Below are 14,792 nucleotides of genomic sequence, written 5' to 3' on the forward strand. Positions count from 1 at the left end.
CTCTCTCTCTCTCTTCCCCTTTGATTTCGAGAAGAGCTGTGGCCTTCTTTTTTGGCGGGGAGGCAGGGGGGCCGCAAATATATCCACACACTACCCCTAGGGCAAGGGATTATGCGCCAGAGTGTGTGCGGGGAAGTCCCCCCAGGCCTGGGTCCCCCAAATCAGGGCATACGCATAGCGTACATGTCTTAACAGCAGGCGCCTCCGCACGAGAGTGAAGGCAGGGCCGAGGTGGGGAAGGGGGCCAATAAGCACGTGGGGCGGGCTTCACTCCTGTCCGCTGAGTTCGCGGGGGGCTCCCCGGCGCGGAGTGCCCTCCTCAGAAGGCGGGGGCCCCCTAGGCGGCGGGGGGGCTCCCCGAAGAGTCTGGATGCGCCGGCACTCGTGGCAGATGCGGACGTGGGTGCAAGGCCGGGGAGTCTCCTCCAGGAGGCGCTGCGGCCCCGGCTCAGACACCAGAGTCCCCGAGTAGAGCTTGCCATTGCTGAGGCGCATCTCTCGGACGGAGCGCAGTGACAGGGCGCCTCGGGTGGCATAGTGGCGCCGGCGCCGGCGGGAGCGGGTCGGCTTGCGGCAAGAAACAGCGTGGCGCAGCTCTCGCAGCATCTCCTGGCACACCGAGATCTGTCGTGAAGGAAGGAGCAAGCAGTGAGGAGGTGGGCGCAACCCTAAGCATACCCCCCAACATTCCTCGGGTGAAAATAGGGACCCCCCATTTTTCTGCATCCCCCTATTTTCCTGGCAATTTATACTTGTGTGGTGGCAGTGGCCGCAGAAGCCAATAGCCATGTTAAACTTTGCACAATACCACACATAGCACCGGTGTAATGTTGCTACATTAGGCGGCTTGGGGCATTGTGGATAATTTAACACAGCGGGCAGCATTTCAGGACCAGCCCCTGCCCACTTGTGGGGCACCAATGGAGGAAGGCATGCTCCTTTGGCCCTTCTGGCATTCCATTTCACGGCTACCCTGCCCCTCTACTTGCACCCTGACCAGGGTTTCCAAGCAGCAAGTATTTTACTGATGCAGCCCATCAGTAAACGGGGCCTAAAAAGTTGATAAACTTTGTATTTTGCCCTATGAGATTCAACCTCAAGCCTATTCCTCAGTTTTCAAATGCTTGCAGGTTCCGCTGCGACGCTTACCCAGAAAAACAGTATTTTTGAAATGAAAGTGTTGCTGGCAAACCCAGCCTCCAAATCACTAAGGTATAAACCCCTGGATTCTCACAACACAAACAAGCACAGACTACCTTCAAATCACAAGGTTTTTTGAATTAAAAAAGTAAATGGTGAAAGAGAGAACAAAGATCCACCTCTTCACTTAGAATGCCCCCAAGAAACTTAGAGGGCAAGGTAGTGACCCCTGTGGGATTCCCCAGCCGCTAGTAACCATAGATAGAGTGCCTCTCAACACAGGGGTTTGTCTTTGAACTATCATGATTAGAGATGTGGGGAAATTTCAGCGGGAACAGAAATGGCCGAAGTTCATTTATTTGTCTTGTGTCCAGAACGGAAGTCAATCCATCAAATAGATCAGTATTCACTTGCTGCTGCTGCTGCTTTCAGTCTTAAAATGATACCTAATTCATTGTCCACTACCACTTCCTTTGCAGTGAAATGAATGGGATGGAAAAATGAAGCGGCAACATAATTTACGTACGACAATTAATTACCTAAGTTACGTAATTTCATCACAGCAGACAGAGACACAAATAACAGAGTTTGCAAGGCGAACTGCAGCTGAATGGAAGCGGTGTTTATGCGACGAACAGAGGGCAATACAGAAAATTATGTCTTCTTATTAATAATGTTTGATAGACCTAGTCTGGGTTCATTTAATCCTTAAAAAATATAATTTCTTGAGAAACCTAAGTACTACTGTTTGAATGAATCCAACCTATCCTGCTGGAATAAATTTTTGTGAGCCTACTGCCAGTTGGTTTCAATGAAACGTAATCACTTAGTGCCAATCCAGACATAGCAGCCATCTTGTGATGTTACAATACGGCAGCCATTTTGGAGATGGTCCTTACTTGGGCAAAATGTGGGGAAAATTCTCAAAAGTTGGAGCAACAGAGAAATCTTTAAAACAAAACAGAAAATGGAGGCTAGCATACTAAATACTTCTGAAGGGTCTTCCCCTTCCCCTGTTGCTGACCCAGAGAGAAAAGAGGGATACAGGGAGGGAGTTTCTGTAAGAAAAGGTCTTGGTAGCTGAGGTTGGGGGGGGGAGGTTGGGTCTGTTTAGCCTGCATAAGAGGAGGCTGAGAGGAGATATGATAATGATCTTTAAGTATCTGTCACACGGAAGATCGAGTAAGCTTGTTTCTCCTGCTCCGGAGGGTAGGACTCGAACCAATGGCTTCAAGTTTCAAGAAAGGAGATTCTGACTAAACATCAGGAAGAACTTTCTGATGGTAAGAGCTGTTTGATAGTGGAACAGACACTCCCAGAAGGTGGCAGACTCTCTCCTTCACTGGGAGTTTTTAGGCAGAGGCTGGGTGGCCATCTGCCATGGATGCTTTAGTTGAGATTCCTGCATTCCAGGGGGTTGGACTAGATGACCCTTGGGATCCCTTCTGACTCTACAATTCTAGGAGTCGAGGACACCAGAGGGCCTTGTTCCAGTCAGTCTCGCACACTCTCTGGGCCAAAACTACCCCACTGCCCTGAGCGTCTTAGAGGATGGGATATAAACAGCAATTAATAGAATTGATAATGATAACTGAATGATTATTGGTGTATTTAAAGCAGAGTGGATTTGTGACCTTCCAGAAGTTCCTGGGCTGAAGCTCCCATCATTGGGAACTGCACGCCGACAATATCAAGAGGGCCACAGGTTTCCCCTCCCTAATTTAAGAAGTATTAGTACAGAGGACAAGAATCAAGGGCATACAAGGTGAGAATAACCCTTCAGCTCTTGTTAGAAACAAGGTGGTTCCCCCCCCCCATGTATGAAAAAAGAAAAGCTTCAACAGCTGATGAACAAAATAATAAAACAATTCATTTTGAACAGCAGGGCAACATCCTCTGTGATCTTCAATGTTTATGTGACTACAAAGCTTCCTGCGGCTGTTAGGGCGGTTGTTTTGTTCTGTTTTATGGCAGAATATATTTAAATTTATGTTCTAAATACGTTGCAAGTTGCTTGGAGACCTTTGGGTAGCAAGCAACAAACAAGTCAAAACAAACAAGCAAGCAAATAAATAATATGTGCTCGCAACCGATAAATTACCACAAAATGAAGCCAATGTCAGCTCATGAACAATAGGGAAATTATGCTTTTCTGTTACAGGGCAACCTCAAACATCAAGCCCCCAGAGGAGGATGTAGTGCAGCGGTAAAAATCTGCTTTGCATGCAGAAGGCCCAGGTTCAATCCCCGGCGTCCTCAGGTAGAGAAATCCAGGAGAACTGTTGCCAATCAGTGCAGGCAATACTAAGTGCCAGGGTAGTTTGGTGGCTGGCACACCTGGTAGGCAATACAGGCAGACGGCTGCCAACATGGCTGGGCAGCATTAATGCTGAAGAAGGAGTAGCTAAGGCCCAGCCACAAACAAGCAGGACAATATCATTGCTCCTGCTCTGAAAACAACGGCAGATTTCTGCTGGCTCTCTGCACACATGCACACCATACTTGTAAAGCAGTGTCACACACTTTGAATAGTCGTGGTTTCACCCAAAGAATTCTGGAAGCTGTAGTTCGATACGGATGCTGAGAGTTGTCACATAGCTACAATTCCCAGAGTTCCCTGTGAAGAGGGATTGGTTGTTAAATAACTCTGAGAATTGCTTCTCTGGGAGGGAAATAGTGGCATCCTAACCCTCTTAACAGACTATAGTTCCCAGAATTCTTTGGGGGAAGCCAGGACTGTCTAAAGTGGCATGGTACTTTAAAATGTATGGTGCGAACGTGAACTTCTCCTCTCCTCGACCCTCCCAGTGTCCCTATTTTCCAGGGACAGTGCCTGATTTACTGAAGCTGTCCAGGTTTCTGATTTGATCCCAGAATGTCCTGCTTTTCCTTAGGAAGTCCTTATTTTCATCAGAGAGATGTTGAAGTGTATGGTGTTATCCGACTCCCAGAGCCATCTGAAGTCAGCCCTGTATAGGAAAGCTTTTAAAAAAATGTTTAATGCTGTATTTTGCTTTTATTAATGTTGGAAGCCGCCAGAGCGGCTGGAGTAATACAAAATAAAATGGGTGGAGTATAATTAATAAAATCAGATGGGTGGGGTATAACAAACAAACAAACAACAAAATAGGACGATCCTGTTTTCATTGGAGAAATGCTGGAGGGTCTGCGCTGTCTGTCTGTCTCTCTCTCACAAACACACACACACAAAAGTCTCCAGTCTGTACTCCAGTCTGTACATGAGACCCTCTGATTCAGTTCTCAATCTCCTTGTGGCTCCTTGACCAGTTTAATGCCCTTCTTAAAACCACCCACTCATACTTCCTCAGGGGCTGGTGGCAATAGTCTTCCCTTTAGACCCAGCCACTGTCCTTCATTCTTTCCTCCATGCCCCACCCTCCCACCCCCAACCAGAGAACCACCCCACCTCACCTCTTCATGTTCAGCTGAGCGACGCGTGGCCCATACAAATTCCATGACAGCAACGAAGACTGCAATGATGAGCCCGCAGATGAGCACCACAAAGATGCCTCCAATGTTCTCCATCCCCAGCCCTGTTGGCGGAGGGGGGGGGAGGGAAGAAGAAAAAATAATAACGGGAGCCAGCAAGGACAGGATAGACACAGCTCGAAGCTGCCCCACCCTGGCCACTTTCAGGAAGTCAGAAAGCATTCCTAACACCTTGGATTTCACACGATCTCTCTCTCACACACCTATAATGCTGTCTCCTTGCCCAGTGTGCCCAGAGCAGCTCTGAATGTTCGCTTCCAAATATTTTCAGTGCAATTTTCAGCGCTTTGGAAGATCCCCAAATCCCACCCAAGAAAAACTTGAACGTATGCTTTGGAAAGTTAGGATGTTTGCAGACACCATGTTTCCCTTTCCCTGCTGTTCCCTGGCTACTATTTTTCAGCTTTTCCTTCCCCAGAATCCAGCCAATCCGGAATCACTTTGTAAATGGGCTGAAACATTTCGCTGATTTTTCAATAAGCGGGATCTTTAAAAACCAATAGGACACAGGCTGAAGATAAACCCTTTGCGTCCAAACCAATAGAAGCTACTGACTTGCTCAACCGTTAGTCGGATACATTATTGGATCTGTTTCTGCTATGGTGAGGCATGTATTACTGTGTCATGGGATTTTCCTCCACCAACCCATCTTTTTCGACTGGCAGTCTTCTCTCTCGCCACCAGAGGTTGCTCTACACAGCCTATTAGCAATCTCCACAAAACTTACTTCTGATTTCAGCAGGTGGGCATGCCTGTGAGCCACACATGAAATCTAAGTTCCAAAAACTGAGGCCATAACAGCCCCAAAGACAGGGCCTCACAACCATATACTGTTGGCCGTCATTTAGGTCGAGAACCATGCTGAATGCCAAGGTTTCACCTGCTGGCTTCTTCTTCCAGGTTTTATTCCCCCCCCCAGCTTGCCATATTTAATTGTTTGTACAGAAGAGAGGCGTGAGGAACATTGTGCCATACGTTCAAAGCACATTTAGATCTCATGCCTCCGTCCCCAATTAATCCTGAGACTTGCAGTTTGTTGGGAATTGGGAATCTGTGAAGGGTAAACGGCAGTTCCCAGAATCCTTTGGGGGAAGAAGTTATGTACTTTAAGTGCCTGGTGTGGGTTTAACCCAGGCTTCCTCAAACTCGGCCCTCCAGATGTTTTTGGCCTACAACTCCCATGATCTCTAGCTAACAGGACCAGTGGTCAGGGATGATGGGAATTGTAGTCTCAAACCATCTGGAGGGCCGAGTCTGAGGAAGCCTGGTTTAACCCATAGCCGCATATTTATCAAAAAACCTTGGGCTGCAATTCTAGTTGGGTTCTACTCAGTGTTAACCCAACCATGGGGCCATTGGCAACCTCAGGTTGGCGGCACCCATCATACCCTCCCCTCTAACCCTCAGCACCTCACCTTTCGCCCGGTGGTCCTCTTCTTTTGGACACTTGCTTCCCTCCCACCATTTGCGTTTCAAGATCTCCAAGCGGTTGTTCTCCTGAAGCTGCAGGATGGCGAGGGTGATCTCATCCCGGAACGGGGAGCCTGCGGGATTGTCAAGGAGGCAGATATGACACAGGGCTGTCGATGATGATTAATCCACCCCTTCTCAGGCCATCACTCAGTCGAGCTTCAGAGCAGGGGCCGGCATGCCGGCTCCAGCATTATGAAAGGCGTCTAATATAGCTCCCTGCTGACTTTGAATCTCATTTACCAGTTGGCTTATTGGTCACACAAGGCTTGTCAGCGTTTAAGGTAAGCGAGGGGAAGGCGAACGGGGCCTCAGCTGCTGCAATCAGCTGGAGCTCCTTGCAAGAACAAGCCTATATCACTTTTTGAAAATCTCCCTCAGTATTGATCTCTGGGTGACTGGCCGACCTTACTGCCGAAGTTCATCCAAAGTGAAAGGGGAATCGAAAAGATCCATGTTGATGAAACCACTGTTTCGAACATCCCCAAAGACAGGCTATACCTGCCTATGTATGTAGGTGTGTGTGTGTGTGTGTGTGTGTGAGAGAGAGAGAGAGAGAGAGAGAGAGAGAGAGACGGGAAAAGAGAAGGGGAAAAAGAAGGAGCTGGTATACGCAAGCACGTCTGCATGAGAAAATCAGTGTGCGTTTTTGCAAGATTCATGCAAGGTGTTTTTTGTTGTAGCATTCACCAGTGAGCTTTTTTTTCTTTAAAAAAATGCTTAGGGGTACTCTCATTTTGACTCAAGAAAACCACCATTTTACAGTTCCAGTCGGGGGAAATAAATACAGCAAATGGACAAAAGTACAAAGATTCACAAAATGTTTAGGGGTATGCGTCCCCCTGCATCCCCTCAGAAACAAAAGCACTGGCATTCACACAATGTCATTGACAGCAGAACACGAACCTGTATACCCCCCACCCTCAATTTATTCTGGATTTACCCTTTCCAAGGGACATTTTATGTAAAAAAATAAAAATAAAAATTGATTGTCGACAACCCATTTGCAATATCTCAAATTAAGGCCTCTCCACAAAGCACACCTTCTACCTTTCTGGTAGGAAAAAAAAATTTCAGCGGTCAATTTTGGCCTTCAAAAAGAATTCCTTCTGATTAGTTCAGAGTGTCCTGAACTCCAAATGCATTTGACAACCTGCCACCTGGCGGAACCCCCAGTTATTTGCATTTCTTTCTTTCCAATACCCATTCCAATCCCAGTCTGAGCCAATTAACAGGGCACCTGGCTCAACCTCACAAAGGTTTTCTGTGGTGGTACTTCTCCCAGAACCCCCATCGCACCCCCACGCTGACTACTTTCAGATTATAAATCTACAAAATAGGGCCTTGTCTTGATATTTTCGGACAATAAAGAGGCTCACGTACATATAAACAGTATCTATTTCATACCAATATAGAAGATCAACAATACAGACGTCACATGAACACATACAGAATCCTGAGGGCAGCCCTGTATAGGTGGGTTTTTAACGTTTGATGTTTTGTAATCTTTTTCTATTTTGCTGGAAGCCACTCAGAGTGGCTGGGGCAACCCAGTCAGATGGGCGGCATCTAAATATTATTATTATTATTATTATTATTATTATTATTATTATTATTATTTAAACAGTGAAGACTATGAACTGCTAACTACGGATTGCTAGTAAAGAGTTGGCGATTCATAGCATTCATTGTCATTTGGGATTTTTTTTTATGTGCTGGTAAAATGTTTGTGCTGTTGAGCTTTCGTGTTAGTATAATATAGACACGATTCATATCTTCTTTTTTGTACAACATCTAGCACTAGGAATTCCTAGTGCTAGGTGCAGTACAGAAGAATCAAGGTAGGAGTCTTACAACAACCTCCACAAGAAGTAGAAGTGACTCAGGTATATATAAATAGCATCTATTATTATCAACATTGTAATTATTATTAGGCCCACGCTTCTATGTCCCTGTGCCTTTGACATTTTCCATTGTTCTGCTCTTGGCACCGATGCCAGCTGATGATTGGCTCCAGCTACTGCCACTCACCCAGTGGCATGCCGATGCCATAGCCCTTGGTATCCAACAAGCCCCCAATTTGTGTGAGGTTGCAGTTGAGCCTCCGGTGATACTCGTTCATCGTGCTCTCGAGCAAGAAGGCATACTTCGAATTCAGCACCCGGGCAATCCCCTCCTCTGTGCTCTTTACAAAGACACTAGGTTGCTTTGAATGCATGTAATTCCACATCCGCTGGTACGTCTGGTACCGAGAATTCTGGTTGGAGAAAAAGATAGGTAGAGAATGAATGAGGGGAGATGGTGCCAAGACTTTGCAAGGCGATCATATACTCATGGCTTCCTTTGAGAAGTTAGTTTCTTCCACAAATGAAATTTTATCGTGATAAGCATTGTCCCAATGCGAAGGAAGGACCTGTACATTTGTTTATTACATTTTTATCCAAAAGATATCAGGGCAGCGTGCAAGTTTCTCTCACCCTCCCCATTTTATCTCCCCAACAACCCTGTTGGGTAGGCTGGGCTGACAGCGATTAACCCAAGGTCACTCAGAAAGTTTTGCGGCCGAGTGGGAATTTAAATTTAGGCTTCATTTGTATTAAGTTCAACATTCTAACCACACAGTTCACTGACATGCTACAGAGCTTGTCTGAGGCCCAGGGTGAAAATCAGATTACTGCTTTCAGTAACAAGTAGTGGAACTGGGCTTGCTGTATCCTTTCCCTGAGGCTGGTGGAAATAAAAAGGCTAGGTTGTTCTCAGGCGACAAGCAGCCAGAAGCACGGGGTGTGGCGAGAGATGGTGGCGCACATTAAAAATAAATCAGAAACTGCCCAGGCAATGCACTTGAGCAACGCACAATTTTATGTTGAATTTTTAGATGCTTTGCTTTCAAACTGATAATGCAGTGGGCTGCCCAAGTTTAGCACTAGAGAGGGAATTATCAGGGTAACCTGTCATTTTGTATATGTCGAGGGGGGGGCTATTATTATTATTATTATTATTATTATTATTATTATTATTATTATTATTATTGATAATAATGATACAGCCCCTGCACACCTAGTAGATTATTGTGGCCAGGTTTCTCCTTCAAGTTGCAAAGATCTCAGAAGTTTCTTCTGCAGTAACTTGGAGAAGGGCTATCTCTGTTCTGTGGAACAGCATTCCTGCCAAGATGATAGGCGGTCACTTATCAGCACTTTCTGGAAACAATTGAAGACATTTTTGTTCCGATAGGCTTTCTCAGGTGAATCAATGGGTCTCTGCCATGAGTGTGCACTTGTTAGGGTTTCAGTCTTGCTTTAAATGCATTATTCTTTGTCGTCAACTATCGCCAGTGCAAATCGTCACAAGAGATGGCGTTTTTAGAAGGCGATTAACGAATCAACTTCAACTATAAGAAAAACCCGAGGACTTAGGAACATATGAAGGCGGAACTGGACTCCACACTAAAAACTATTTTGCCTTGCGATTGTGAAGTGGCAGGATGCAGTGAGCTGGTCCTCAGACCTGACAAGGGCAACACATAAGGAGGAGACAGTTTTGGGACTCAGGATGGAAAGAAATTTGCAGGGCCCTGGCTGAAAGGCAAGACTGTAGGTTTTCCTTTCTGCCATCCGGCCTGCCACCTTGTTTGTTGATTGATTTCCCTTCATTAATGTCTCCCGGAGCAGAGACTGCTGTTACTGTGGAGACAGGTTGCCAGAGCAACCAAGAGAAGGATAGAATTAGACCCCCCTCCCCAAAAATGACAATAGACTGGTCACTGCCGCCTTGGCTACTGTTGCCATGGGAACCTCCAGCCTTGACCTTCTCTCCCCCCCCCAATACCCCAATACTATGATTAGTAGTGAGGGGGGCACTCGGACTGATATGTCAGTTCCTGTGCCCCCCCTGGCCCTGAGGGACATCAGCTTTGAATATATTTTCAGAGGGAACAGTTCTTCAGCCCAGCACAATATCAGAGAAAAAGCTAGCCAGGGCTAGGACACTGCCCAAGTCTCAAGAGACAGTCTGCGCTTGATGTTGGGCGTTTATATGTATGAAAACATTTGGGATAGTTAAAGAGACAGCTGAAGGTCATCTCAGCTATCCACCCAGTAATTAAAGTGGTTTTGTGGAGATCTCTTCCTCCCCACCACTTGGAGAATTTCAAGAAGGTATATTAAAAGGTACTGAGGAAGTCGGGAGAATGAAAAGAAATGAAGGCTGCTCTTCGCATAATGTTTTCCAGATGCGAGAGAGAACAGGGCCCTATATTGGTTCAGAAAGGGGCATTTTTAAAGGGAACAGCTTGTGTTGTGTGGCCAGGGGAAGCTGCACTAGTAAACAAAATAAAACCATTATTATTATTACCACTACCACTACCACTACCACTACTATTACTATTAATTACCTGCCCTTCACCAGAAGGTTTCAGGCTTGCAATGATTTGAAATTTAGAATTAAAAACCGTTTGCAGCCGCAGGAATAGGGGAGTCCTGAAAGGACCTGCTCTCCTTTGCCCCTTGTTATATTTGCAAAACAAACGGTGCAAGGGCTCAAATGTGCTGTGAACAAAAGCTTCTGCCCTGGAAGCCCAACCCACAGAGGTTGTGGAGAGGTTGGAACAGTTTCCAGAACTGCACTCTTTTTGAGCGCTGGTTCAGATTTACAGTGCAATCTTAATGCATGTCTTTGTTTAACTGCTGAGTTAAATGGGAACTACACGCAAGGCATTGTCCATGGGAATTCTTTTTTTTTTTCCTTTTCCTTTTGGACTGATTCCTATTAAGCAGCATCCTTGGAGAATGTCGTGTTAGGCCTGGATGCCCACATAAGCCGAATGGAAAGCCAGCAGGATTCTATTATCCTGCTTCTAAAGATGCACAGATTGTCTCTCTGATTCACAGAAGAGGAACATGTAATCCAGGGGTAGGCAACCTCAGGCCCGTGGGCTGGATGCGGCCCAATCGCCTTCTCAATCCGGCCCACGGACGGTCCAGGAATCAGCGTGTTTTTACATGAGTAGAATGTGTCCTTTAATTTAAAATGCATCTCTCGGTTATTTGTGGGGCCTGCCTGGTGTGTTTACATGAGTAGAATGTGTGCTTTTATTTAAAACGCATCTCTGGGTAATTTGTGGGGCATAGGAATTTGTTCATTTTCCCCCCTTCAAAATATAGTCCGGCCCACGGCTGAAAAAGGTTGCTGACCCCTGATGTAATCCAACCAGGGCCAAGCAGGTGACCCAGAAAAGTTCACAGGGAGGTCATAGTGGAGATTGCCACCCCTGGGAGCAGGCATTTAAGAGTTTTCCCGTCTTTGAATAAAGAGGTTCTGTGCTTTAGCTATTAAGACGAACAAGAGCAAAACTTGGGGCAGAGTAGCTAAGCGGACACGATCAGCTTAAAACACAGCTACGTGGTTCTTCCCCCCAATTCAAATCAAAGACCTGGATTTGCCAACTTCAGGGCTGGGTGCCAATGCCTTTTGCAGCTAAAACAGCAGCACCCACCCACGAGAGGAAGGCAGCAGCAGGCTCAGGAAAACCCCGCAGTTTACAAAAGCGCCTAAACATTGTTAGAAGGGGGGGGGGGACTTAAAAACAGCCGGTGATGACGGCGCATGCTCGATGACCGTGGACAGATGAATGACAGTTGCGGGAGGGAACTGGGTGTCACCCCAGCCATATAGCTGACGAGCGCGTCTCTCTCACTTGGAAGAAGGTCATTGTGGAGCCCGCGTGGATGGTGCCATATTCAATGTTGGTCTGGTCAGCCAAGTCGTCCGCCGACTCAATGGGCACCTCCATCCTCTGCACAGTGAGGAAGGCAGCAAGGTTGGCCGTGTAAGAGGAGATGATGATCAAGGTGAAAGCCCACCTGCAGCAACAAGAACAAAATTCACACACAATTTTCAGTGCCCAAAAAAGAAGAAAAGAAAGCCATTTTGGGGGGGTAATGTATGCATTTCTATGCATTTGAGTTATATCCCATTCCCCCCCCCCCAAAAAAAACCAGCTTCCATTTTATCCTCGCAACAGCCCTGTGGAGCAGGTTGGGCTAAAAGAAAGTGAGAAGCCCAAGGTCACCGAGTGAGCTTCATGGCTGAGTGGAGATTTGAACCCTGCTCTCCCAGGTCATAGTGCTGCCATGTAACCACTACGCCACACTGGCTCTCGGGGAAGGGCATTCTGGGCATGCATAAAAGTGCCTCTCCACTTATCCTGCAGAAGCAGAGGAAAACTTCCTAGCTAATGAGATCCCTTCGGGTTTCAAGATCTAATGCCGCGACGCTTCCAGGCTGCAGCTATTTTCGGATGGCATCTAATCACGAGCAAACTCAGGTTGCATATTTATGCAGCAGATTGGGAGGGCTTCCCCCAAAAGATTGGACTTCTTTGGAATAAGGAAAGCGATAGGATGTTGCTTTGGTGTAACATCGCCTAGCCTCCTTACCAGCAAATCAGAATTCACATTGCCACAATTTCTCAGTCGGAAGTTTACAGGGGCCAAATCCTTCTGAGGGTGGTAGCAACTGAAGACCTTTGTGATAGCAGTTAACTGTACAAATATCCAGGTTGAGAACAAAGGAGCAAGCAAACTCCCAGATGGGGAAAGCTACCCTTCAAAGGAAAAAAGCCACTTCTTGCCTGCCAGACAGGGTTTTTTTTTTTAATATAAAAAAACTTGATTGTCTTTCTCCTTCTCTGGCTGCATGCCAACTGCTAAAATGTTTCTCCCCAGCCCTCAGCAAAGCAGATGGGAGTATCTCTAGTAGCTAGCAGATACCAGCCATTAAAATCCATCAACACTCACCTAAGCATTGGTGCTTATTTACCGTAAGTCCTCAACAAAACCCATTTAAGATATGTTGTTATCCTTTAGCCTAGAGAGAAGATTGTGTCCTCATTTGACACAAACCAACATTATCCTTGTTAATTTAACACGTCCTAGTCACATACACTTAGGTGAAAAGGTCTGTTCCATTAGATTAAGACTTTTTAGTAAATTCTATTTTATATCTTTGTAAATTCTATTTTATATCTTTGTAGAATAGGCTAAGCAACATTTGGGTTAGGTGCTGAAAAGGTTTGAATGCACCCAAACATTGATTTATATTACAAATCCACACTGCCAATTGGCTAAAGAATTTCTAGAATCTGCTTTTAAAACAATTAATCAATGGATCAATTAACATTAGATATCACCCAAACTCTGATGTAAGACACTGAAGTATGACAGCCTACAATTTGGTAAACACAAACGGCAGTTTCCCTTTTAGATTTAATTTTTTTAAAAAAATTCCCCCGATTCTCTGTTGCAGTAACATGCAAAAACCAAATCGGCCTTCACAGATAAACAGATGTGCCCTTCAAATGTTGTCGTCACCAAAAATGCCCCCCCATTAATCAACTAAATCGTTAGTAGATTAATCAAGACTTAACCACTAGCCCATTTAAAAAATCCAAATTCCTAGGAGCCACCACCAAATGTTTAAGCGGCACCTGGGAAAAATATATTTAATATATTTCAGTTGTTTAAACAGCAGCAGAATGTTACTAGGCAGCTGGGAGATGAGGTGGTGTCTGGAATTTTCCAGATTTGAATATACCCCTCAGCTGGTCACCCCTCCTGCTACGGACCCCAACTCCACAGAGGCCCCTTTCTCCAAACCTGTCAGGCACATGCCCCACAGATGCTCACCAGACCCCACTGACACAGCGGGTAGAGAGGGCCCGGGGCATGATCTCTGACCCCTGTTGCATGAAGCCGCCAACTGGGAACCAGAGGCTGTTGCCAAGTGTGTACTGGTTTTCCAATATGTTGTGTCGCTCGCGCAGGCAAGGGTGGGGGTTGTACCATTCATAAGGGCTCAGCCTGTGAAAAGAAAAGAAAAGAGGAGAGGAAAGAGAGGAGAGGAGCTGGCTTACTTCTATGTAAACATATTTAGGCTCAGGGTCTTAGGGGGTAGTCTCCGCACCTTCACTAAACTACCAATTTAATTACAGGAAGGCATGAAAGATGAACCAGTTTCAAAGTGACATTTCAGATCTTGCAGCCACGAACATCCATCATAGGATTTGAGCAGTGACATTTCCCACAATGTGCTGCAGCAAAGAACACAAGAGCTGCCTTAAAGACGGCACACAACTTTTAGTCCGTTTAGTCCAGTGCAACCCGCTCTGGCTTGCAGCAGGCCTCTGTGCTAGACATCTTTGACATCGCCAGTTACCTGTTCCCTTTTTTGACCTGAAGATGCTGCCAGGGGCTGAACCTGGAGTCTACTGCACGTAGATTAGGCCCTCTTCCGCTGAACTACGGTCCTTTCCCCAAGCGTAACATGTGGAAGATGCATGAAACCTAGCCTGTTCCATAATGCAGGGGTGGCTAACAGGCAGCCTCTGAATCAGATGCAGCACTCAAAGCAATTTTATCCGGTCCCTGGCAGCCCTACCCAATTTTATTTGGAATACGGGGGAGGGAATGTTGCAAGAAACTGAAATATTACATACTTCAATGTGACTCCTCTGCCTTGCTCTTTCTGTGCAATGTGTACATGTGAATGTACGTATCTGCACATACCATTATGTCTGAGTACCTACTGACAGGTGGATGTGACTTTATGCGGAGCTCAATTTGTGTGACTAAATCTACCTCCCCCGAGAAAGAATACAGACGCTTGACCAC

General features: G+C 46.0%; 1 protein-coding gene across 1 annotated transcript in view; it reads right to left on the reverse strand.

The window, feature by feature from the left end:
- Positions 1–267: 267 nt before the first annotated feature.
- The window catches only part of GRIK5 (glutamate ionotropic receptor kainate type subunit 5), an 84,575-nt gene continuing 70,050 nt past the window's right edge, over positions 268–14,792 (reverse strand). The window contains exons 15-20 of the mRNA XM_035117543.2: positions 13,809–13,982; positions 11,819–11,984; positions 8,152–8,377; positions 6,066–6,194; positions 4,573–4,694; positions 268–624 (exon numbers count right to left, since the gene is read on the reverse strand). Coding sequence (XP_034973434.1) covers positions 268–624; positions 4,573–4,694; positions 6,066–6,194; positions 8,152–8,377; positions 11,819–11,984; positions 13,809–13,982 — 1,174 coding nt within the window. The remainder of the gene's footprint in view (positions 625–4,572; positions 4,695–6,065; positions 6,195–8,151; positions 8,378–11,818; positions 11,985–13,808; positions 13,983–14,792) is intronic.

The sequence above is a fragment of the Zootoca vivipara genome, chromosome 6 (assembly GCF_963506605.1).
Source record: "Zootoca vivipara chromosome 6, rZooViv1.1, whole genome shotgun sequence".
In the NCBI taxonomy this organism is placed as follows: domain Eukaryota; kingdom Metazoa; phylum Chordata; class Lepidosauria; order Squamata; family Lacertidae; genus Zootoca; species Zootoca vivipara.